The sequence below is a fragment of the Podarcis cretensis genome, assembly GCF_951804945.1.
Source record: "Podarcis cretensis genome assembly, chromosome: 10".
In the NCBI taxonomy this organism is placed as follows: domain Eukaryota; kingdom Metazoa; phylum Chordata; class Lepidosauria; order Squamata; family Lacertidae; genus Podarcis; species Podarcis cretensis.
The window spans coordinates 34,524,739-34,547,906 of record NC_137179.1 but is presented as its reverse complement, the minus strand read 5'-3'; the positions used below and the strand labels follow the sequence as shown (position 1 = coordinate 34,547,906).

General features: G+C 40.9%; 1 protein-coding gene across 3 annotated transcripts in view; it reads right to left on the bottom strand.

The window, feature by feature from the left end:
- Positions 1-1,870: 1,870 nt before the first annotated feature.
- Positions 1,871-23,168, bottom strand: part of AGBL3 (AGBL carboxypeptidase 3) — a 41,474-nt gene continuing 20,176 nt past the window's right edge. For 2 of the 3 annotated variants that reach the window (XM_079993846.1, XM_079993848.1), the window contains 14 exons: positions 22,863-22,963; positions 22,641-22,720; positions 22,421-22,469; positions 20,527-20,625; positions 20,090-20,158; positions 19,347-19,460; positions 13,383-13,508; positions 9,255-9,348; positions 7,680-7,751; positions 7,160-7,336; positions 6,505-6,535; positions 5,305-5,516; positions 4,577-4,832; positions 1,871-2,390 (listed from right to left, as the gene is read on the bottom strand). In XM_079993846.1, the coding sequence (XP_079849972.1) occupies positions 2,141-2,390; positions 4,577-4,832; positions 5,305-5,516; positions 6,505-6,535; positions 7,160-7,336; positions 7,680-7,751; positions 9,255-9,348; positions 13,383-13,508; positions 19,347-19,460; positions 20,090-20,158; positions 20,527-20,625; positions 22,421-22,469; positions 22,641-22,720; positions 22,863-22,963 (1,730 nt within the window). In that variant the 3' untranslated portion in view covers positions 1,871-2,140. The remainder of the gene's footprint in view (positions 2,391-4,576; positions 4,833-5,304; positions 5,517-6,504; positions 6,536-7,159; positions 7,337-7,679; positions 7,752-9,254; positions 9,349-13,382; positions 13,509-19,346; positions 19,461-20,089; positions 20,159-20,526; positions 20,626-22,420; positions 22,470-22,640; positions 22,721-22,862; positions 22,964-23,168) is intronic. The other variant, XM_079993847.1, reaches the window with a different exon arrangement.

The window sequence follows — 23,168 nt, the reverse complement described above, 5'->3', positions numbered from 1 at the left end:
GCTAGCCATCATGACTCTGGCATTAGCCTTCTGCGTCATTTCTGCTGCTTTAAATCAAGCTGCTTTATACAAGCTGCGTCTCTGCTGCTTCAAGCCTCATTCCAAAGGCAATTTTAAAAGGTACTTTCGGTTTCCCCCAAGCCTAGGAGCTTGTGCCTTTGAGCCTTTGCCTGTGCCGTGGCAAACAGCTATTAAAAGTTCAAAGTCCAGCCATAAAGCCATTAATTAGTAGCTGGCAGGCTGCCTGGAGCATGAGCACATACCTCATCAATCATCTTGACGCGCAGAGCAGATACCGTCCGATCCGTCCCTCTGCATTCCGATCCTTTTGCCGGCATTCAGATGACTGCGTCTTTCTGGGCCCATAACCAGGAATGTTGAATTTGCAGTGTCCCAAGCACAGCGGAATGATGAGGAGTACGTGCCACATACTCTATATTACTTTATTTACACTTCAAAGCTGGTAGATTACAGAAAAACATCTTGCCTCTGCCGGAGCAGAGAAAGCATCCTCTCTCCTCTAAAGCACGGAGAGAACTCTGTGAAAAACAGGAAACCAGTGTACGTCACATCCAGTCTCCTTTCCCATGGGAAAACCCAACAGCAACTCTGACTGGAATGTAAACATTGTCTTGTGACAAGCATTTCGCTGCACAGTGAAGAGAGCAGAAACCAACACTCCATACACACCCTGAGGAGGTCACGTCATCGCTGAAAAGAGGTTTGACTTCATCCCCAGGGGCTCACTCCATTGTGTCTCAAGACAGATGGATACCAATAAGTGGGAGATCTTCCTTCAGTTTTGTAAAGACTAAATGTGGCCTGTGGATTCAGATTGGAACCATGGCACTGGGGGAAGGTAGTTTTCATCCTTTACCCATGTCATTTCCCCACAGCTGGGGGTGGGATTCAATATAGGTCTTGTATTATCCACCCCTCCCCCATTTTTAAGAGCAGCAAAATACAACTATAAAACAAAAAATGAGAGGGAAATAATTAAAGTTTTATCTCCCCTTTCCCTCTGGAACAGAAAGTATAGGTATACTCACATTACCACTTACTTATTCAGTGCTCTCCCACTAATTTTTGAAACTGCATTCACAATTTAAGCCACAATGCAAATTGATCCTGTAGTTTCTTAACAAATACTGTCAAGAAACTGCTGTTTGATGTGTTTTCCCCCCTCAAACCAGCTTCAAACTGATTAGAAAACGGAGTGCGGAGTAAACAGTAATGTGAACCTACCCTAGCTGCCTTAGTGCAGGTGCAGATGAACACACAGACACAGATGGCTTAATGAACAGGAGTTCCAGGGGTGGGGAAACCAAAAAAGGTCCTGCGTGTCAGGTGATGACATCTCCCCGCTCTGATGTGAACAATTTTGTGTGAATGCAGCTTGCTGCATTTCAAGCAACTAATGGGAACGTTACCCTACAGGAACCAATAAAATGGCTGAACCTACAAGAAGGAAACTTTTAATTAACATTTCTGGAACCTTTGCTAAAAGGGACTTGTGAGTAGACACTATAGGCAGATCTTGGCCATTAGGAAGAGCATTGTTGGAAAATACAGTGCTTGACTGGAACCTCCAATTTAATATCATTTTGACTAACTGTAGAAAAGTAATTCCTTCCTGCGGATCATTTGTTATTTCTCTTTTTAGATTTAAGACAAGATTGGATGATGATCCTCACTATGATTTTTTAATTTGTCTAATAGGTTTTAGTACTGAGAAACACTACCCCAGTCCCTCCTTTTTCAGTTAATCGTTTTTTAAAAAACAGCATCAGTTTTAAAGCAAGTGAAATTCAAAAGTAAAATGACTAGACTTGCTTCCCTGTAAAATTTGTCAGCAATAAACATAAACGAGTTCATATTTTGGTTTCATTTTTATCTGTCACAGAAGCCTCATGGGTGATGTTCCAGCATATTTTTGTATCCTGTATTCCAAGTCTGCGCATGGCACAAGTGCTGTATGATAAAGATACTTCTTTTTTTTTTTTGCATTTTCCCAGCACCACATCCAAGAAACTGAAGCAATAATTTCTGAAGATATCGTTGCAGGTTGTCCATCCGGATGGAGCCTTTGCAGTGGTATGCATTGGCTTGTTAGCTGCCTGAAAAGAAATGGCACCTGTTTCTAAGCGTGAAAGGAAATTCTCTCAGTTGTTGCTGAAAGGTCTTGCATTGAAGGCCTGTGATTTAGGCACTCACTTTTGCGTCTCTTTGAAAAAAACTTGCTCTCACTTTGGCACAGTAACTTTTTTACTGCCATTTTTGGCCCAGTGTGCAGTAGAGATGTAGAAGTGGATGCTTCATCATCCTCACAGCGTTTCAGTAAAAGTGTCTTGTGGGTCCCTTTTGTATTCATTAGTGTAGCCAAGCGAGGTCTGCACAGATAAACAAAGGAAATTGGTCTCAGTGTCCCTCTCATAAGGACAAATCCACTAAATTGTCATCCCAACCAGGCAGCCTCTTTATTGTTTACATTTTACTTCATAAACCAGCTTCTTTTCAAAGAACTATTTAGAAGGCACCCGGTTTCCAAGCACCAGTAAATCAGAATGGAAATCCTCAGGATGTTGCTGCTAAGACCTGTGGTTACTTGTTGCCTGGACTACTGTAATCTCGAGAGAAAAGGTATGTGACATGCTTTGAACACTCTAAAGTCACATATAAAGACTAATATGAACCTTCATCTTCCTAGCATAGTCTCCTGTTATTCCTACCTTGCTTTAGTCAATCCAGAATGTGGGGTCCTACTGGGCTAATATAATCTTTATAAAAACCTAATCTAAATGTACCGTCACCAAAGTGTTTCTTGAACCACCACTGCCTTGCCTTTTCTGTGCCTTCTTGTAAGGTAACCCACCACTGCCTATATTTATATACTCATTTATAAAGCCCCAGTGTTGCCAAAAGGTGGGGTAAAGGGGGAACACCTGCACTAGGCCCAATTTCTGGAGTTTTGGAATACATTGTCAGCAATATGTTGAGGACACACAGCTCTGCTACTCCTTTACATCTGCAGGTGTGGAGTGGATGTCCTGGACCAATGTCTTGCCTTGGTTATGTACTGGATAGATGGGAAGTGACCTGCTCTTGATGGGGTTACATTACCCTAGAAGGAGCTGGCATGTAACCTGGGGAAACTTCTGGATTCATTGCCATCACTTGAAGCTCAGGTGTCCTCTGTAGTGCAGAGCACCTGCTATCAGCTGGTGGCCCGGCTATGACCATATCTGGATAGGAATAATCTAACTTCTGTTGTCTAACCACTGGTAACCTCCAGGAGTGAGATTACTGCAATGTATTATAAGTGGGAGTGCCTTTGAAGATGATTCAGAAACTTCAGCTAGTGCAGAATTCAGCAGCCAGGCTGCTCACTGGGGCAAGGTGGTCTGAGCACATAACACCAATCCTGGCCTGACTGCACTGGCTATCAATTGATTTATGGTCCCAATTTAAATTTCTGGTTTTGACCTTTAATGCCTTATGTAACACAGGACTCCCAATACCTCAAGGAATGTCTCTCCCTGTATGAGTCTCCCAGAGACTGTGGTCACCATCTGAGGTCTTTCTTTGTGTGCCCCTCCGTGGAAGATCAGGAGACGGGCAATACAAGAACAGCCCTTTTTGATGGTGGCTCCCCATTTGTGAAATGGGGGCTCGTCTGGCACTGTCATTACATACCTTCAGATGCCATGTAGAAACATTCCTTTTTAACCAGGCATTTGGCTCTTAACTATCTATTGCTTTTTAGAGTGGGTGGGATATTTTAATGTATTCTTTCTTTTCGATTTTAATGTATATATGTGGGTTGTTGTCTTTGGTTTTTTTTGTGTCATTTTGTAAGTCAATGAGTTGCCATGGCAAAGAAATGTGACTAATATATGTAACAACAACAACAACCACCACCACTCAGAGTTAGTTTGAAGAAAACTTGTGTGGTTTTTTAAAAAATAAAAAAATTATGATCTAGGTTTGCACAATACTGCAACCCATACTATGGTTTGTTTGTGCCATGAACAGCACCCTCAGGGTGGGAAAAGCTCCATTTGCAGGGAGACATAGAAGGCACATTCATGATTAAGCCATGGTTTAAAACCAACTCTGTCTAAGTGTGATGTATGAACCAGCCCACTGACCATCTGTAGCAAGATCTTATGCATTGGAACAGAAAATTCAAACTCTTATTTGCACAGACTTGATTTCATAGAATAATCATGAATGCTATTGGGAGACTGAAATAACTCCACCCAGAGAGTATGGGGTCCCACTGAGTGGCAACATGAATTCTAGGGGCATATTGGCATGGAGGAGTTTATGCTCTCTTGGTACATTGGTTTCCCCCAGTGTGTAGAAGATGCCTGTGAATGACGAAGAGTAGCAATTGTGGAAGCAGCATGGGCAGTGCAGGTTACACTGTTTCAGGTGCAATATTGGCATCAGATTCTTCGTCCGCATAGCATTCTGTCTTCAGGGAGCACAAGCTACAATACAGTTTAATGCTAAAGCATCTTGTCAGAGCAGATGCACTGAATGTTGCATGAAACAGGCAGTCTTGTTCACTTACCGGGGCCGACCTAAGGACAACTTAGGTTGCTGTTCATTCCTCTGGTATTTTTCAGTGACTTGCCTATACTTTCCTTCTGACACCAAAGGTAAGGAGAGTTGTAGAAAATCTTGTGTATGAGAGGGCTCACTGAGTCTAAAACTTCCTTCATGGTTTCCTCCATTGTTTATGTCCAGTTTAACATTGCTTGCTGGTGATTTCTGCTTTATTTTCCTTTCTTTGTCATCTAAATTGTGTTTCAGGTTGTCAAGAAGATCTGGGATCAAAAACAAACAAAAAACTCCTGTAAATTATTACTTGTTCCAGAGATCAATTTGAGTTACAACTCTCAGGGCTTAGCCCCAACATTCATTAATAGATTAGAGGAGATATAGAAATAAACACAGCAGAGGAGTAGAACAGAGGACCATTATGGGAATTTTGATGACACGCTGCACCATCCATACTAGTGTACAGTGGTACCTCGGGTTACAGACGCTTCAGGTTACAGACTCCGCTAACCCAGAAATAGTATCTCGGGTTAGGAACTTTGCTTCAGGATGAGAACAGAAATTGTGCTCTGGCGGCGTGGCGGCAGCGGGAGGCCCCATTAGCTAAAGTGGTACCTCAGGTTAAGAACAGTTTCAGGTTAAGTATGGACCTCCAGAATGAACTAAGTTCTTAACCTGAGGTACCACTGTATTTGAGTCTTTTGCTAATAATTTCAATGATGAAGGGGGGAAAGAAACCTTTCGCTTGTAAAGATGTCTTCTCTCTGCAACTAGTGGCTCTTCCAGGTCGACACTTCTCTAATCGCCAAGTTGTAGCTTTGTTGTGTAAAGAATTAAAATGTGTTTCTTGAGCCAGGACCATGTTTTGTACTTCTTTTTCTCCTAACTCCAATGTGACACAACCCCTTTCAGTGTTATTTTCTCCAGTTGCCTGAGACAGAACCAGAGAGCTGAAACAGATTAAGGCCACAGAATAAAATAAAATAAATACATAAAATGAAGTAGCAATTGCAGTATAAAATCCAAGATGATCTATAAATGCTTGTTTAATAAAGAATTGCTATACAATTTAGCATTCACAAATAAAAATAAAATACAGTGTCTTAGTTTAAGCTTTAGTTTGTCATTTTAAGACATAGCGCACTGGTGACATGACTCAGGGCACAGTCCATCCCAAGTTAAGCATCTCAAAATGCCATTGCGTTCAACATAAGAGTTCAGTACTCTTCTAATTAAGGATAGACAGATTAACCTAAACCTGTTCTTTTGGCACTCAGTCATCTTAAATCCATTCCACCCTGTTTTGAGCATTTTTTTTTTAAATAATGCACAAAAAGTTAGCATTTAAATTGACAATTTTATTATTAGGCTGTCTGTCAGAATGCTTTTTATTATGCTTTTATTATGTTTTTATCATTAATGTTCTGTAAACTTTTTAAAATGTTGTACATCACCCTGGTATATTTTGATAAAGGGTGGTACAGTGGTATCTCGGCTTTTGATTGTAATCCGTTCCAGAAGTTGGTTCGAGTTCTGAAACGTTGGAAAACTCAACAGCCAACAGCTAGGCCTCAGGATCTTGCACTCAGCGGAAGTCGCGTGGCATGTTCGACTTCCGAGGTGTGTTTGAAAACTGAAGCATTTACTTCCAAGTTTATGGCATTTGAAAACCAAAATGTTCGTCAACAGAGATGTTGGAAAACCAAGGTACCACTGTATATAATTTTTCTTCTTCTTAATCATCATCATCAACAACCAATAAAAGCATTAAGCACATCAATAAGAGCTGGTTGGCCCATCTGAATAATACAGTTTTTTAGAAATCTAAAAACAAGAAGGATGTTACACTCTTGCGAAACCCAAATCATAAAGATATAAAGAATGCGATTGAGAAATCCACATGGAAGATTGCTGATAACAAATAATAAGTTTTCCTACCTAGGATGACTCTCCACATGTATGAGAGAGGCTGTAAGTAGAAAAGAAAAATAATATGCTACAGAAAATGTTTCAGGAAATGCTTCCTTTATATGAAATAACCTTTCCCCCTCTGTAAAGTTTCCTTACGCCCAGCAAATCATTCAGATCAGATCCCAGTGGCACAGGGCCAACAGGGTGGTGTGAGGAGCCAAATGTGCAGCACCTCCCCCCAAAATGTGCCATGGGCTTTCATAGAAAGAACTGTAGTGCTACTACATGCAGTAAAAACGGTAAAGGACCCCTGGACGGTTAAGTCCAGTCAAAGGTGACTATGGGGTTGCGGCGCTCATCTCGCTTTCAGGCTGAGGGAGCCGACATTTGTCCACAGACAGCTTTCCGGGTCATATGGCCAGCATGACTAAACCACTTCTGGCACAACGGAACACTGACGGAAGCCAGAGCACACGGAAATGCCATTTACCTTCCTGCCACAGCAGTACCAATTTATCTACTTGCACTGGCATGCTTTCGAACTGCTAGGTTGGCAGGAGCAGTGACCCAGCAATGGGAGCTCACCCCGTTTAGGATTTGAACTGCCAACCTTCTGATCGGCAAGCCCAAAAGGCTCAGTGTTTTAGACCACAGTATATCCCCAAGTATTCAGTTGACTTACTTCTTCGTGGAATCTTTGCTTCTTTTCTCATATTTTCCACCCTAGGAAGTTTGCAACCCGAGAGTGCACCTTGGTGTCTTCTTGGTGTGTTGCACATCTGGTCAAGGATGGCAGGAGGCAGAAAAAGTCTCTGTGAGATGATCTGCTTCAAAGGTTGGGCTAGGTCCCAGCCAATATCTGTAGGAAACAAAGGCCGGAACCAGACACAGAGTATTATTTTAAAGGGCAGGACAAAATATAAATTTTTTGAGTTTATTCTTCCTTGCATGAATTTATGCTTCTGGTGTACATCTCCATTAGCTCATTCTCTATGCTCTAAAACTGTCTTCCAATGCACTCTACCCTGAAAGCAAGCCTTATTGAACTTAGTGGAAACTGTGAGTGAACATGCATAGGATCAGGCTGTAAAATCTCTATTTTATGCAATACATGGCTTTCATTGTATTGCTTATAATTGCACATACAGTAGAACCTGTGTCTAGACACAAGATTATATGAATTAAAGATATGAGTAACTTACTTAATCCTTGTTCAGGAAAGTAATGACTGACGTACTGAACTGTGTATTTATTTCGTTCATCTGGCATAGAATCTGAAAGATGGCCACAACTGTCATGAACTGATCATAAAATGAATCTCAGAAAGAATACACATTTAACTTTTATAGAAAAGGGAGAAAGAGTTTTGTGACAACTTAAAAGGCTAAACAAAATATTACCGAAAGAGCTTTTGTGGACTAGAGTCAACTTAATTGGATACATGTCTTTAGATGTCCTTAGATGCATGCATGCCTATTTACGGGCAAAGTACAAAAACAAGGCATTCCAAAGAATGTCTAGGAAATCTATTCTCTGGGGAATGGTGGGAGGCAAAGAACCAAACAGCCAAATGAAAATGTTACATATTCAGTACTGTATCAGCACTGTATACTAGGAATTGTATAGATTACCAAAAAAGGGTTAGGAAATATGGAAACACATGAAAAATATTAGTTGCTTTCCCAGAGCATTATATGTTGTTATAAAGAATTATACAGTTTGGTAAAATTCACTAAAATTTAACAACCAAGAAACATTTAAGGAAAACATTGTTTCATCAAATCATATGAGCATAAGTCTTTGTCCTGCTGCCATATTGAATGAAACTGTGAATGGTGTGGTACTGCGTGATCTGGAAACATCCTATGCTACAGACAACCTCCTCCAACGATTGTCTGAGAAAGACTGAGATCCTTCTGTTTTCTTGTTGGCTGACTTTTCATATCAGTCTACTATCAAATGCATTAAGTAGATTGAGAAGGTGATACGTACATATAAACATGCATCAGATAACAGGATAAACCAAGCTTTAAAGCTTAGGGCATGGCAACCTAGAGTTTCTGAGAGCACTCATGTACTGATTCAGAGCATCCAGTATCTCCCATACACCTATGTGCGGTATGTGCTTATTTCCCAGCAGACCATTTGGAAGGCTGGAGGAAGTAAAGGGAAGGTAGGGAGGTGAAGGAACAGCACAGTCTTCTGCAACATGGTACCTTCCCCTACCCCCAAATGCTTTCTGTGTTTCTAATTTCATGCTAACGCATAGAATTGGAAGCTTAGGAAGTATCCAGTTAGAGTATTCTAAATATTTAGGGAATATAAAGCATGCTCCACTTTCTAGAAAACTTTATCAAATGGGAGAAAATGCTTTTCATATAGTGTGAGAAGAGCTTCCCATAAAAAATATGAGAAATGCAATGTTAGTTGCTATTAAATCCCAGTTCTTTTGCTATAATCGTCCTTTGTAATTGTTCTGTACATTGGACTGGATAGGGAACAAAAAGCAGAGGCTGCTATCTGCATGCCACCGTTCTATTGTCCAGTGTAGATGCAATGTTCTAGAAGCATGCCATGGCCTCACAAATACTCAGTGCATGAATTCCTCTTTCCCTTTCATGGATTGCTTTAATGACATGACACTGTATCTGCACTGACGATGACTATGGCTAAAACAAGTTAATTCTTTTATTACAACTTTGTAAATACCTATATTAATTTTTCAAATGAAAAGGTTCACATGTTCATAGAACTGTTTTGCCCATGTTATCTCTTACCTGTTTGGGAATCAAACGACATTTCATGAAGTTTACCTTCTACAATTGAGTTAGTTTCTCTGAGGAGTTTATGAAGCCCTGCTAAGGCTTTTGACTGCAAGAGTAAAGGGAGGCAAATGAATTGTTATTATTAAACTTCCCACCCGAAGTCTGAAATTAGTTTGTTGTAAAGAAGAACTGAATTGTAGAGTTATATCCAATGTGGCGCTAACTAACTTGTTCTGTCAGCATAAGCTTGTGCTGTGGCACTTCCGTCCCTCTCCTCCCCCTGTGCTGAGGTTTCCCCCAATCCTCTGGAGCAGAATTGAGGATGATGCAGGACACACAAGATAGGGTGGGTGGGGAAGTTTTGTTATGCAAGCATATCCTTGCACCAAATGAACAAATTAGCCTTTATACCCCAAAAGTTTAGGCTCTGCGTGCTTGCGAGATTTTGGTGTATGCAATGTCTAAAGTAGTTCTTCAGCCTTTAAGGCTTATTTTATCATCCCTTGGAAGTAATTACTTATTTTTTTAAAAAAATTGTACCCTGCCTTTTTGCTTACTAAGAAAGCTTTCCTCTTCTTTAGAAACTATCACTCCAGCTAAAAAAATACTGTATAATATTTGATTGCTAACCATTTTCTTGGCAAACTATTAGCTGGAGTTTCAAAGCACACGAGGGAATGTTCAAAATGGACGCCACATAAACATCATAGCAGTGAAGTATGGGATAGTACCATTCTAGTGTAACCTCTCCTTAGTGTCTCTGATGTAGTTTGGCTTTGGTCTGGGATGCAAACAGCAGCACAGCATAGGAAAGGGAGGCAAGCGGAAACACCTGAGACTATGTCCTAACCTGAAATGTGTGCCTTCCTGCCTCTGTCCAAATGCCACAGATACCTGCTAGCTGTCCTGCTTGTGTTGTGACATGCTGACAACCCATGCAGTATTGCAATAGCAATATCAAAAAGAAAAGCAGCACCCTTCTAAGAAACAGAAGGGGGAGAGGAAAGAGTTCAGAGTATTTGTATAATCCACCTTTAAGGCGTATACACTGTGACACTGGCAGGAATGTGGTCAACTCTGGCTTACTGAATGGCTGGAGCTTACAGAAAAGACATTCCCCGTATAGCCGACATTCCCTGACACAGTCAGTGTTTCTAAGCAATATCCACATAGAATGTGTGGTCAGATAATGATGTGAAAACCCTATTGAATGCATTTGTTTTTATTTTTAGCCAGCCACCGTTAACAAGTTAAAATCGTAACATTATAATGAAGAAAAACTTGGAAGGGATGGGAGTGGGACGGGGGTTTGAAAATGGAATAGAGGCAATTTACTCAGAGCAAAAAGCTAAATTGATAGTTAACAATGTGGTGACAGAAGAGTTTAAAATTGAAAAAGGAACACGACAAGGTTGCCCCTTATCCCCTCTGTTATTTGTTTCAGTCCTAGAGGTGCTTTTGAACATGATTAGGGAGGACCAGTTGGTGCAAGGAATACAGGTCGGAGTGAAACAGTATAAATTGAAAGCTTTTGCAGATGACTTGGTAATAACATTACAGGAGCCAGAATCTAGTACGAAAAGAGTTTTGGAACTGATATATGAGTTTGGTCGGGTGGCGGGATTCAAATTGAATAAGCAAAAAACTAAGGTTTTGGTAAAAAATCTGACATCTTTGGAAGCAGAAAGGTTTCAGAATGAGACAGAGTTAAATGTGGTTAAAAAAGTGAAGTACCTAGGGGTTAATTTGACTGCTAAAAATTTGAATTTATTTAAAGATAATTATGAAAAATGTTGGTCAGAAATTAAAAAGGATTTAGAAATTTGGTCAAGATTGAAACTTTCCTTGCTGGGTCGAATTGCAGCTATAAAGATGAATGTATTGCCAAAGATGTTGTTTTTGTTTCAAACTCTACAGATTGTGGACAGAGTGGAATGTTTTGGAAAATGGCAGAAAGATATTTCTAAGTTTATCTGGCAGGGCAAAAAGCCCCGAATAAAATTTAAAATATTAACTGATGCAAAAGAAAGAGGGGGGGTTTGCCCTGCCAGATTTAAAGTTATATTATGAAGCTGCAGCTTTCTGCTGGATGAAAGATTGGTTACTTCTTGAGAACACTGATGTCCTAGATCTGGAAGGGTTTAACAATGCTTTTGGTTGGCATGCATACTTATGGTACGACAAGGTAAAGATTCATAAAATGTTCAAAAACCATATTGTCAGAAAAGCAATATTTATTGTCTGGACAAAATATAAAGACTTACTAGAAAGTAAGACCCCGAGATGGCTATCACCAATGGAGGCTAAGGCCCGGAAAAGACTCAATATGGAGGCCTGCTGGCCGAAATATTGGGAAATAATAGAAAAAATTGGAGACAAATGGAGGTTGCAGAGCATGGAGAAATTAAAGAATAAGGTGCAAGATTGGTTACACTACGCTCAAATTCAAGAGGTTTTTATATTGGATAAAAAGATAGGATTCCAGGTGGAGAAGTCGAAATTAGAGACAGAACTGTTGGAACCAAAGACTAAGGTACTTTCGAGAATGTATAACTTGCTGCTTAAATGGAACACACAGGATGAGACTGTTAAATCAGCCATGATAAAATGGGCTCAGGATATTGGGTATAACATTATGTTTGAGGACTGGGAAAGGTTATGGACCACCGGAATAAAATTCACGGCATGTAATGCCCTGAAGGAGAACATTATGAAAATGATATATAGGTGGTACATGACCCCAGTCAAGCTTGCAAAAATATATCACCTGTCTGATAATAAATGTTGGAAATGTAGAGAGGCTGAGGGGACATTCTTTCACCTCTGGTGGACATGCCCAAAAGTGAGGGTCTTCTGGGAAATGATCTATAATGAACTAAAAAAGGTATTTAAATATACCTTTGTTAAGAAACCGGAGGCCTTCCTCTTGGGCATTGTCGGCCAGAAAGTATCAAGGAAGGACAGAAGTTTCTTTATGTATGCGACAACAGCAGCAAGAATACTTATTGCAAAGTATTGGAAGACACAAGACTTGCCCACACTGGAAGAGTGGCAGACGCAATTGATGGATTATATGGAATTGGCTGAAATGACTGGCAGAATCCGAGACTTGGGAGAAGAAACAACGGAAGAGGACTGGAAGAAGTTTAAGGACTATTTACAAAAACAATATAAGTTGTATGAATGTTAAGTATCTGCACGATTTAGAAAATCTCAGTTCCAGCAAATAGATTTTGTAAAATAGAAAATTAAGTTGTAAGTAAGAAAAGGTTGAAATTTAAAGCAACAATATGTTTAAATTTAAGGTATGAGTAAATGATAAAAATTATCTTAAATTTAGAAGTATAATATTTGGAAAGTACAAAATAAGGTATGAAACAAGGTAATAATTTGCTGATATTTTTAATATAAATAATGCAGGGTAAAGGAGATGTGAGGAAGTCCATTGAATGGTTGGTTTTTTTCTTTTTCTTTTTTATTTTTTATTTCCTTTTTTCTATATGGTTTTTGGTGTATTTGTTCTGGCTTTTTTGTGTACTATTTTTTTGGTGAAGGGATCTTGTATGTATATTGTGTACTATGAAAATTTAATAATTTTTTTTTTTTTAAATAAAATCGTAACATTATACAATACAATCTTACTGAATAATACCCTAGTCTGAGAGCAAAATTTACTCATGCATCTGTTTTGACTAAACCAGGGTTGCTAACCTTTGGCCTCCAGATGTTGCTGGACTACAACTCCCATCATCCCTCACTACTGGCCACACTGACTAGGATGAAGGAAGGTGGAGTCCAGCAATATACTGAGAGCCACAAGTTAGCCATCACTTTCCTAAAGTAGAGGTTTCCTAATAATATAGCTCCAGCCCTTTCTAGATCACTGCTCTATAGATACGAGGAGTTGCCTTGCAGCATCAGGCTAATGATCCATCAAGGCTCCTAATATTAAGCACACAACTTGGAACAGCTCTTCAAAATATAAACTGAGCAAAGCAAATATTGCTGTAATGCAAATATGGAAATAAGGTTGAGAGAGCAAGCAAGCATTAGAAGGACTCTGCATGACAACTTGCTAGCTGCAATTTGCAACTGCAGAGTCAGTAATGGGTCATTCCATGCAACACCATTTCTGCTTACCTCAAAATGTCTCCTCCGTCTTCCTTTCAGACTGGAGTGGAAGGAGGTGTTGGTGCCAACCCAACCTCTGTATGGCAGCTTCCCGTTTTCCTCCTTAGCGCATTCCCAAAAGTGCTCAGAGCATTCCTAGAAAGGCAGAAACATTTTGTCTGGGGACACTCCTGCAGTGATGCAGGCAAGCTTATAACAAAAACCTGTGTTATTTGTGCTAGTCACGTAATAGTCTCATCAGTCATCTGGATGCATGAGATATTAATGTTGGCTGATATTAATGTTGTACTGTGTGTGGATTGCAGCAATCGGGTACTCAGCATAAGTTCTCTCACCCCCTGAAACAGGGGTCACAGGAAAGGACCTTCCAAGTCTCTCAGCAGTAAATTAACAGCTTTGTTCACTTGTTCTTAAACATTTGCTGTTTTATGGAGCTTTTGTCCTTGTAGCAAGTTCTAGATTTGGGTTGTTGTGGAATATTTTTGTTCAATGAAAAGATGTTCAAACCATATTAAACTAATCCATACAGGGCTTAATAGGTACGCATAGTGGGTTGACAGAGCAAATTCTCTTAGTTTCCTTTCCTTCACGATCCCTGATATTTGTGGGGTGTGGGTGGGATGGATGTTTGGTTGGGCTTGGGGAATTTTTTTGATTTTGATGTTTTTTGTAATTTTTACAGTTTTTTGTTTGTATTGCTTTATTGGTTTTGTTTGTTTGTTTGTTTGTTTAAGGTGTTATTTTGTTCTTAGGGGGAGGGGTTAGGGCTGCCGGGGAGTGGGCCCCAGCCCACAAAATGGTTGGGGCATGTTCCACAGAGGGGGATGCACTGGGACAACCGATCTCAGTGATCACGGGTAGGAGGAGGAGTTACGCTAAGACTAGACCATGTCATTACAGAGGGGGCAGGTTTAGTCGTTGTCTGAGGACTATTCCTGCCTCCGGGTCTGGTCCTGACCGGATGGATACTAGAATCAGCAAGGGATACCCACATGACCTGAAGGTGCTGCTGTGCAATGCCAGGTCAATGATTCATAAGACCACTGCCATCCATGACTTGATCATGGATGGAGGACTTGACCTGGCATGTGTAAGAGAGACTTGGTTGGATGAAGCAGATGGGCCTGTCCTTGCCGCTGCTTGTCCACCAGGTTTCTCTTACGCACAGCAACCCAGGTCATGTGGGCGGCGGGGGGGGGGGGGGGTTTGCAGTGATTTTTAGGAAGTCATTAGTTTGCACCAGGCGTCCTATTGGGAAGACCCAGTTTTCTGAGTGCATGTTCTGGAAGTTGGGCAATAGGGGCAGTACAAGATTCCTTTTGGTGTACCGACCTCTCCGCTGCACCAAGGATTCCCTGCCCGAGCTGCTTCAGGTCGTGGTGGATGTTCTCCTGGAGACACCTAGCTTGGTTGTCCTAGGGGATTTTAACATCCATGCCGACACGACCTTACAAGGGGCCGCTCGGGACTTCGTGGAAAGCATGGCCTCCATGGGGCTGTCCCTGAATAAGTCTGGCCCAACCCATAGCCGCGGACATGCCTTGGACCTGGTGTTTACCTCTATGGATGTTGGTGATCTGACACTAAGTAAAAGCGAAACGAAAGAAGTGCCATGGTCAGATCACTTCCTGGTGCAACTGGACTTCCTGGTGTGACCCATCCCCTCTGCAGGGGATGGTCCGCCCCCGCCACTTAATGGATCCAAATGGTTTCCAGAGAGTGATAGGGGATGCTTTATCCCATGTTGATGGCCTTTCAGCTGATTCCCTGGTGGCCCGCTGGAATGTGGAGTTAACCAGGGCTATTGACTGTTTGGCTTCGAAGCGCCTCTCCGATTGCATGGAGCCCGGACAGCCCCGTGGTTTTCCACGGATCTGAGGGCAATGAAACAATCTTTGAGACGGCTAGAGCGCCGGTGGTGGATAACTCATTCCGAATCTGACCGGACACAGGTTAGAGCTCAACGTCGAGCCTACCAAGTGGCGATAGCAACAGCGAAGAATTTCTTCACCGCCTCTATTGCATCTGCAGAAAACAGCAGCAGGAGACTTTTTCAGGTGGTTCACAATTTAGCGGAACCACCTGCAACATCGGGGCCCAGTACAGGCCACATGTTCTCCTGCAATGATTTTGCAAAGTTTTTTGCAGATAAAATCGCTCAGATTCGGGAAGAAGTAGACTCCACCGTGGGAGCAGGGCCGGGGCGGGAGAGTGCTAGAGTTTTGTCTAGTCAAGTTGAGTGGGATCAATTCCAATCTGTTACCTCCGAGGATGTGGACAGGCTGCTTGGACGAGTGAAACCAACCACCTGTCTCCTGGATCCTTGCCCATCCTGGCTTATAAAAGCTAGCCGGGAAGGACTGGGCGATGGGCTTTGTGGGGTGGTGAATACTTCCCTCCATGAGTACTTCCCTCCATGAGGGAGCCTTCCCAGACCCGCTGAAAGAGGCGGTTATTAAACCGCTTCTTAAAATACCATCTTTAGATGCGGCCACAATGGCCAACTATCGCCCAGTCTCAAATCTTCCATTCTTGGGCAAGGTGATTGAGCGAGCAGTTGCTAAACAACTCCAGGCACGCCTGGAAGAAGTGGACCATTTGGATCCCTTCCAGTCGGGATTCAGGCCTCATCATGGGACTGAAACTGTCTTGGTCTCACTGGTTGATGATCTCCGGCGGGCTAGGGACAAAGGTGAGAGCTGTTTCCTAGTTCTGCTGGATCTCTCAGCGGCGTTTGATACCATTGACCATAACATCCTTCTGGACCGTCTTGAGGGGCTGGGAGCTGGGGGCACTGTCATACAGTGGTTCCGCTCCTTCCTCCTGGGCCGTGTTCAGAAAGTGGTGGTGGGGGATGAGTGTTCAGACCCCTGGGCTCTCACTTGTGGGGTGCCTCAGGGTTCTGTCCTCTCCCCCATGCTTTTCAACATTTACATGCAGCCACTGGGAGAGATCATCAGGAGGTTTGGGCTGGGTGTTCATCAGTATGCGGATGATACCCAGCTCTACCTCCCTTTTAAATCAGAACCAGTGAAGGCGGTGAAGGTCCTGTGTGAGTGTCTGAAGGCGGTTGGAGGATGGATGGGGGCTAACAGTTTGAGGTTGAATCCTGACAAGACAGAAGTACTGTTTTGGGGGGACAGGAGGCGGGCAGGTGTGGAGGATTCCCTGGTCCTGAATGGGGTAACTGTGCCCCTGAAGGACCAGGTGCGCAGCCTGGGAGTCATTTTGGACTCACAGCTGTCCATGGAGGCACAGGTCAAATCTGTGTCCAGGGCAGCTGTTTACCAGCTCCATCTGGTACGTAGGCTGAGACCCTATCTGCCTGCGGACTGTCTCGCCAGAGTGGTGCATGCTCTGGTTATCTCCCGCTTGGACTACTGCAATGCACTCTACGTGGGGCTACCTTTGAAGGTGACTCGGAAACTACAACTAATCCAGAATGTGGCAGCTAGACTGGTGACTGGGGGCGGCCGCCGAGACCATATAACACCGGTCTTGAAAGACCTACATTGGCTCCCAGTATGTTTCTGAGCACAATTCAAAGTGTCGGTGCTGACTTTTAAAGCCCTAAACGGCCTCGGTCCAGTATACCTGAAGGAGCGTCTCCACCCCCATTGTTCTGCCCGGACGCTGAGGTCCAGCGCCGAGGGCCTTCTGGCGGTTCCCTCATTGCGAGAAGCAAAGCTACAGGGAACCAGGCAGAGGGCCTTCTCGGTAGTGGCGCCCTCTCTGTGGAACGCCCTCCCATCAGATGTCAAAGCGATAAACAACTACCTGACATTCAGAAGACATCTTAAGGCAGCCCTGTTCAGGGAAGTTTTTAACGTGTGATATTTTACTGTATTTTTGGTTTCTATGGAAGCCGCCCAGAGTGGCTGGGGAGGCCCAGCCAGATGGGCAGGGTATAAATAATAAATAATAATAATAATAATAATAATAATAATAATAATAATAATAATTTCAGATGGTCCGTGTAACCAATTTGAAATGAATTACTAGTGGATTCCAATCTGGGATTTATGAGTATTGTCTTTATTTTTTCCTGTATGTAATGTATACCATGGCTCTTAATTTTCAGCCACTAACCCCTCGAATGAGCAGATTCTTCCAAATTAGAATACTCTGAGGGCATAATCTCATAAGAATAGCTTGTTTAAAAGCAGATCATCCTTTCTCTTTCTGCATATGGGAAGCTAAGGGCCACAGAACATGTTATGATAATCACAAATGAAGAAAAGCATGATCAAACTGCCTGTTGCGCTGAAACTAAAGGCTCTTCAGGGAACTGAGATATAATTATATCCCTTTCTTTTAAAATGGACCATACTTTAAAATACATTTCTGTATTTCTGTAGGGGGGGCCACTAGGTGGCGCATCGGAAGATGGCTGACAATAACATCTCTCCGACCCACACGAGGTAATTTGGAGGCTATGATGGGGTAATTAGCCTCCTTAACCCCCCCAGGATTATGGGGGGGACGGCCCTTGCCTGCTGTGCCCTATACCACCCCCAAATTTGTGGGGGTGGGGGCACTAGGCACAAAGCCCTCCTGTGGGATTTTCGGCACTCCTCGACGCCATCCCCGATTCGCGCCGCTGGTTGCAATGATCTTTAAAAGAAATAATTTGGACATGATTAATTGCACATACATCAAGGAAAAAGGGGAGTAAATACTGCTGACAGAAGAGATCTCTGATAACAAGACAACAATAAAATACGAGAAGAACGTCAAGATACGGTAATGACTGAGGGGGGAGGGGGGGAAAAACCTGCCTCTACCTTTTTATGTGATTTAACAAGAATCCCCCTCCCCTAATGAGTCAGAAATTAAGGACTTAAGCTGTGGATTTAAGGCTGTGTGGAGATAAACTTTCGATCCAAAGCTATGTTTCAAGATGAAGCTGGAAAGCTAAGAGTTTTGGAGTGACGCAGTCAGGAAAAAATGCCGTTCGCCATTTTGTGAGGCATTGTGGGAGCTCTTGGGTCTGGGAGGAGAAAGAGAGAAATAGAGTTGTTTACATATCGTGAATCAACTCCTCGGTGGGACTTAAGAGCGACAAATGCCAAAATTTATGATGGATAAAGTGATGTTATCTACGAAGGAGATATATGGAAACCATCTGGACTTAGTGAAGGAACGGGAAATCCACACAGGATTATTACACTTGCTATCGGCTTAAGGAGACTAACAGAAGAGATCGTAAAGGAAAAAGAGAAATTATACGAACAAGATATGATGTGGCAACACCAAGATAAGACTGGATAGAATTATGAACTTTGTTTGGACTGATTGGGACTGATTTGGACATTAACGCAGTAATAAGAAGATGATCTGAATTCCCCTTTGGATCTTGAAGTATGGGTTCCCCCAACAAAATTTAAAAATTTGGCTTTGTAATTCGGAATTTATATGATGTGATTTAATTTGATGTGATTGGCCAGTTAATAAAAATTATTATAAATAAATAAATAAATAAAATACATTTCTGTAAAACAGAATACCTGCCTGCTAAAAGTTAAAGAAATAATTACTCAATGTATTTCACTGATTGTTCTGAATAAAGCTACAAAGCTTTTTTTAATCACTTTTACTGAAAGTCTTAAAACACAGGTAAAGGACCTTTGGTGTTAACAACTTCTAGGAGATAGAAGAAACAACAAGTGACCTTACAGTCTGCTGTCCAAGCACTGTTGTACAAAGTTAAAGGAACTATGATTCTTTTAACTAGAGCAGGTTCCACAATGCTGTTCTATTTGAGGAATTAAATAAATAAATAAATTGCAAAGCACACATATTATTTTAAGTGGTAATGTTACATTGTCAGATATCCCTTTAACAACAGGACACAGCATCCTTTTAGCTTTTCCTAATGTCAAAGTCAAACTCTGCTTTTGGTTGTCACTAACATAAAGCTATATGCATTTTCTGATTATCTGGAAAATTATTCTATTAATGGGCCAGCCAAACCTTTTTAGCATTGGGTGTTCTGGACAAAGGTTCTACAGTCTGCTTGGTAATTTCATATTTTTCCTTTCGTATGTTTTGCAGCTCCATTGGTTTCAGTTTCTGAAAAACCTGGGTCTGTGGAGAAAGAGAAACATGTACCAGTCACTTCACTTACATGGGAAGAACTAAAATAATACCATGGCAGGGGCATAGCCAATGGGGGTGGGGAACAAAATTATTGGAAAGCATTGAAAGTACTCAATTAACTGAGGTTCTGCCTTCCCCCAGCAGAAGCCTGCCCCCCCATAAAGCTCAACAACTTTAGGGGACTATCTCTTCAAAAAAAGCTGTTCAGTGGCCCAGCTCAGAAACATGAAAGAGATGTACAATTACATCCTTAATGATACTAATACACATTAGTATCTCCCTTGCTGATTTGGTGAATAACTATATTTCACAGTTATTAGTAGTAACTGTAACAGTACTGCAAAAAGCCTTTACAAAAAGAAAAAAAGAAGTTTATACTTAACCCAAAGTATAAATTTTCACTTGTCTGAATACTTGAGGAAAAGAGCAATTATAAACAGCTACTAAAAAATCAAACATTTCAAATATATTCCTATGGGTATACCTTAGAATTCATATAAGCAGGAGATTTGACTGACTAATGTTTGCTGTCAGTTAACTATTGTGCTGTATACTGTATAATCCTATTCTGATCACAAAAGGACAACAGATCTTTCACAATACATAGAAATCCTTACACTTTTTATAATTTGTTCATGGCTCTTGGAAATTCTGTGGGAAGGTTCTTCTGATTTTTTGGTTTCACTCTAAACAGGAAGAAAGGGATTGCTGTATTTATAAGAGACACTATTATACTTAAAAGGATGCAAAAGTAAACAAAATACTCTCATAATATTTCAGGAATTTTCAAGATGCACTTTCCTTCTATTTCCACAAAAGAAAGTACTGAAGACACCTTTTCTGAACTGCACCAGTCTGCTCAAATAAGTACTGGATTTTCCTAGTTCAGTCTATGACTTTATTGTGATGGATCTAAGAGGCGAAGAATAAGGTCTGTTCCTGGTCTTATGATGGATAGAATCCTGAAGGTCAACCCTACTAATCTCATTAATACCTAGTGATAATAATAATAATAATAATAATAATAATAATAATAATAATAATAATGCTTTACAATTGATTCATAGGGTTGCTTGGAAAATCTTCTTCCTGATGACACCTGAAAGGCACTCCTTTCTTTCTTGGTTTTCAGATACTTCTTTCTTGGTTTTGCCTAACAAGCAAAACAAACAAACAAATTAAAATGTATATCTGGATTTAATAGGATTACAGTTATCTACATTATATATTTTTTCTTCATTTAACTTTTACATCTTATTCTTATATCTTAGTAACTCAAAAGGATTTAAGGGAACAACTAGATGTTGTGTCAACTAGATGTTGAACAACTAAATGGCAGACATGCCCCCATTTCACATCCCAAATCCTCCTCAATAAAATCTAACACAATTCATCCTGATTTCCTGAAAATATAATGTGCATCTCCTCACCCTCCTCCACATCAGTGGCTGCAGCCCAATGCACCCCAATGACTGGACTGGGGTGGAAACACTGTGTAACAATGTCAGCCAAGGGATGGGGTAAATTGTATCAAATGTTATTGATAGAGATGAAGACTATTATTTTGAGGTTTCTATTTTTGTCAGTAGCAACAAAGTAATATTTCTTGAAATGCTTAGTTTCCCCCTAAATGAAATGACTTTTTAGCATGACATCTTTCCCTCTTTGAGCATATGTTCTCCACGTTTGATTTCTGATTTATCACTCACAGTATGTGTGTATGTCTTGTCCAGCCCCACCTATTCTGCACCTTTCATATGTCCCCAACTAACAAGAAGTGCATGCTATAAGTCTTGGGAGAGGGAGGCAAGGCCTGTGCCCAGCCAGCTGCTTCTTGCCTCATCCCACCTCCCTCAGTGATGATGGGAGCTGGGCCTCTCAGAAGACAGAACTGATCTTGCTGTGCAGGGAGACAAGTAGAGCAAAACTAGGTGCCACCACTTGCTACTCACAATAACAATATTGTGGTCTGCTGTGTCTGGTTCAAGAAGACTCTTTAAAGCAGAGGTTCTGGCAGGAAAGGATGGCAAGTGTGGTGGAAAGTTTCAAGGACAATCCAAGAAATAGTTAAACATTTCAGTGTAGTGTAGTACAGTATCAAAATATTTTTTTTATTTGCAGAATATGGATAGCCATCTTTTCAAAATGAGCATAAGTGCATCAAGTGATACTGAAAACAATCCTAGTGATCCACGTTTGTCAGCAATATGTGGATATCTATCTGAGTCTCAGTTTCCCATGGGCTGGAGATGAAAACGTCCCTCAGCCTATGTGTTTGATCTGTGGCCAGAAGCTTTCCAATTCTAACATGGTCCTAAACAAGATGACAAGACGTCTGCTGTCAAAACACGGAAATCTGGTGAAAAAGAAGGTTCAATATTTTGAAAGGCTTTTGGAACAGCAGAAATACCAGCGAACATATTTCAAAAAGTCTCAGATAAGATGCAAATTATATCTTACCAAGTGACAGAATGGATTGCTCAACAGACAAAACCACATACAACAGCAGGAAAAATCAATTAAGCCTGCCTGAGCCTTGATTGTGAAAATTCCTTTGTCTGAAGATACAATTTACAGAAGAATAGTTGGTATGTCAGTTAATATTGAATAGTTGGTATGTCAGTTAATATTAATATTGAATAGTTGGTATGTCAGTTAATTATTGAGAAGCGTGTTTCCGATAGTATGAAGAATTCTAAATCTGCCATTCAAGCTGATATTATAAAGTAGTTGTGTTCTACATTATAAATCAAGCACTGCTAGTTGTTTCTTTTTGTTTTCCAGTATATTTCTTATGAATAAAAAAACTGGTGTGTCTATATTATTTTGACACATTGCAACTAAACATCAGTATACTGTTCTGTATATCATTATATTACATTTCAAGGAAATTAATTTCAAGTAAAATCTTACTAAAGCTGAATTTTTGATGATAATGTATATTGTACCTGGGCTTCTAGTTTAACGGTAACCTCATTGGAGTCTGAACTGTCAGAACTGTAAAAGAAAAATAATTATGTTTATTTTCATTTACAAGAGTATGGATTTCTAGAATTTGTCTGCACAACAAATCAATTATCTGCTCCGCAAACACATCTGGAAAGCATGGCACCGATTTCCTCAATAACAAGCTAGAAATAAAACAATTGTTAGAAGAGGTCCTTTTACCTGGAATCTCTGTCATTGACAGAGGCAGATAGATCACCCTTTTTCAGCATTTCCTCCAATTCATTCAGGCACTCGTTATACTAAGGAAAAAGACACACTGTTAACAATAAAATTTACTGCCTCACTACTTCCAAATAATAATAAATACTTTGACTGTATTCCTTTAAGTACATAATTGCTGCAGATATTACTGCTGCAAGAAATAATGTTTATTTGCATTACCTTACTCTTCTTTTTATTACAGAAGTCCAACAGTGAGCCACAGAAATGGTGTCCTATGGATTCTAGATCCTTGGTACTAAAGTGGGTACCATGTCTACTGCCTGGAAAAGGGGGGGGGGACCAGTCACCAGTGAAGAAATAATTGTCCTATTCAATATCAGCAACATCAGTGGATTTTAATTCCACTGATGGAATTCCACATTTAATTTGGACTGCTACCAACCCAATAACACTTCTTTGTTAGCAAAACATTTTATATTTATTTTAAATCTTTTACTTTCAAAAGTTCATCAAATGGCTTTTCAC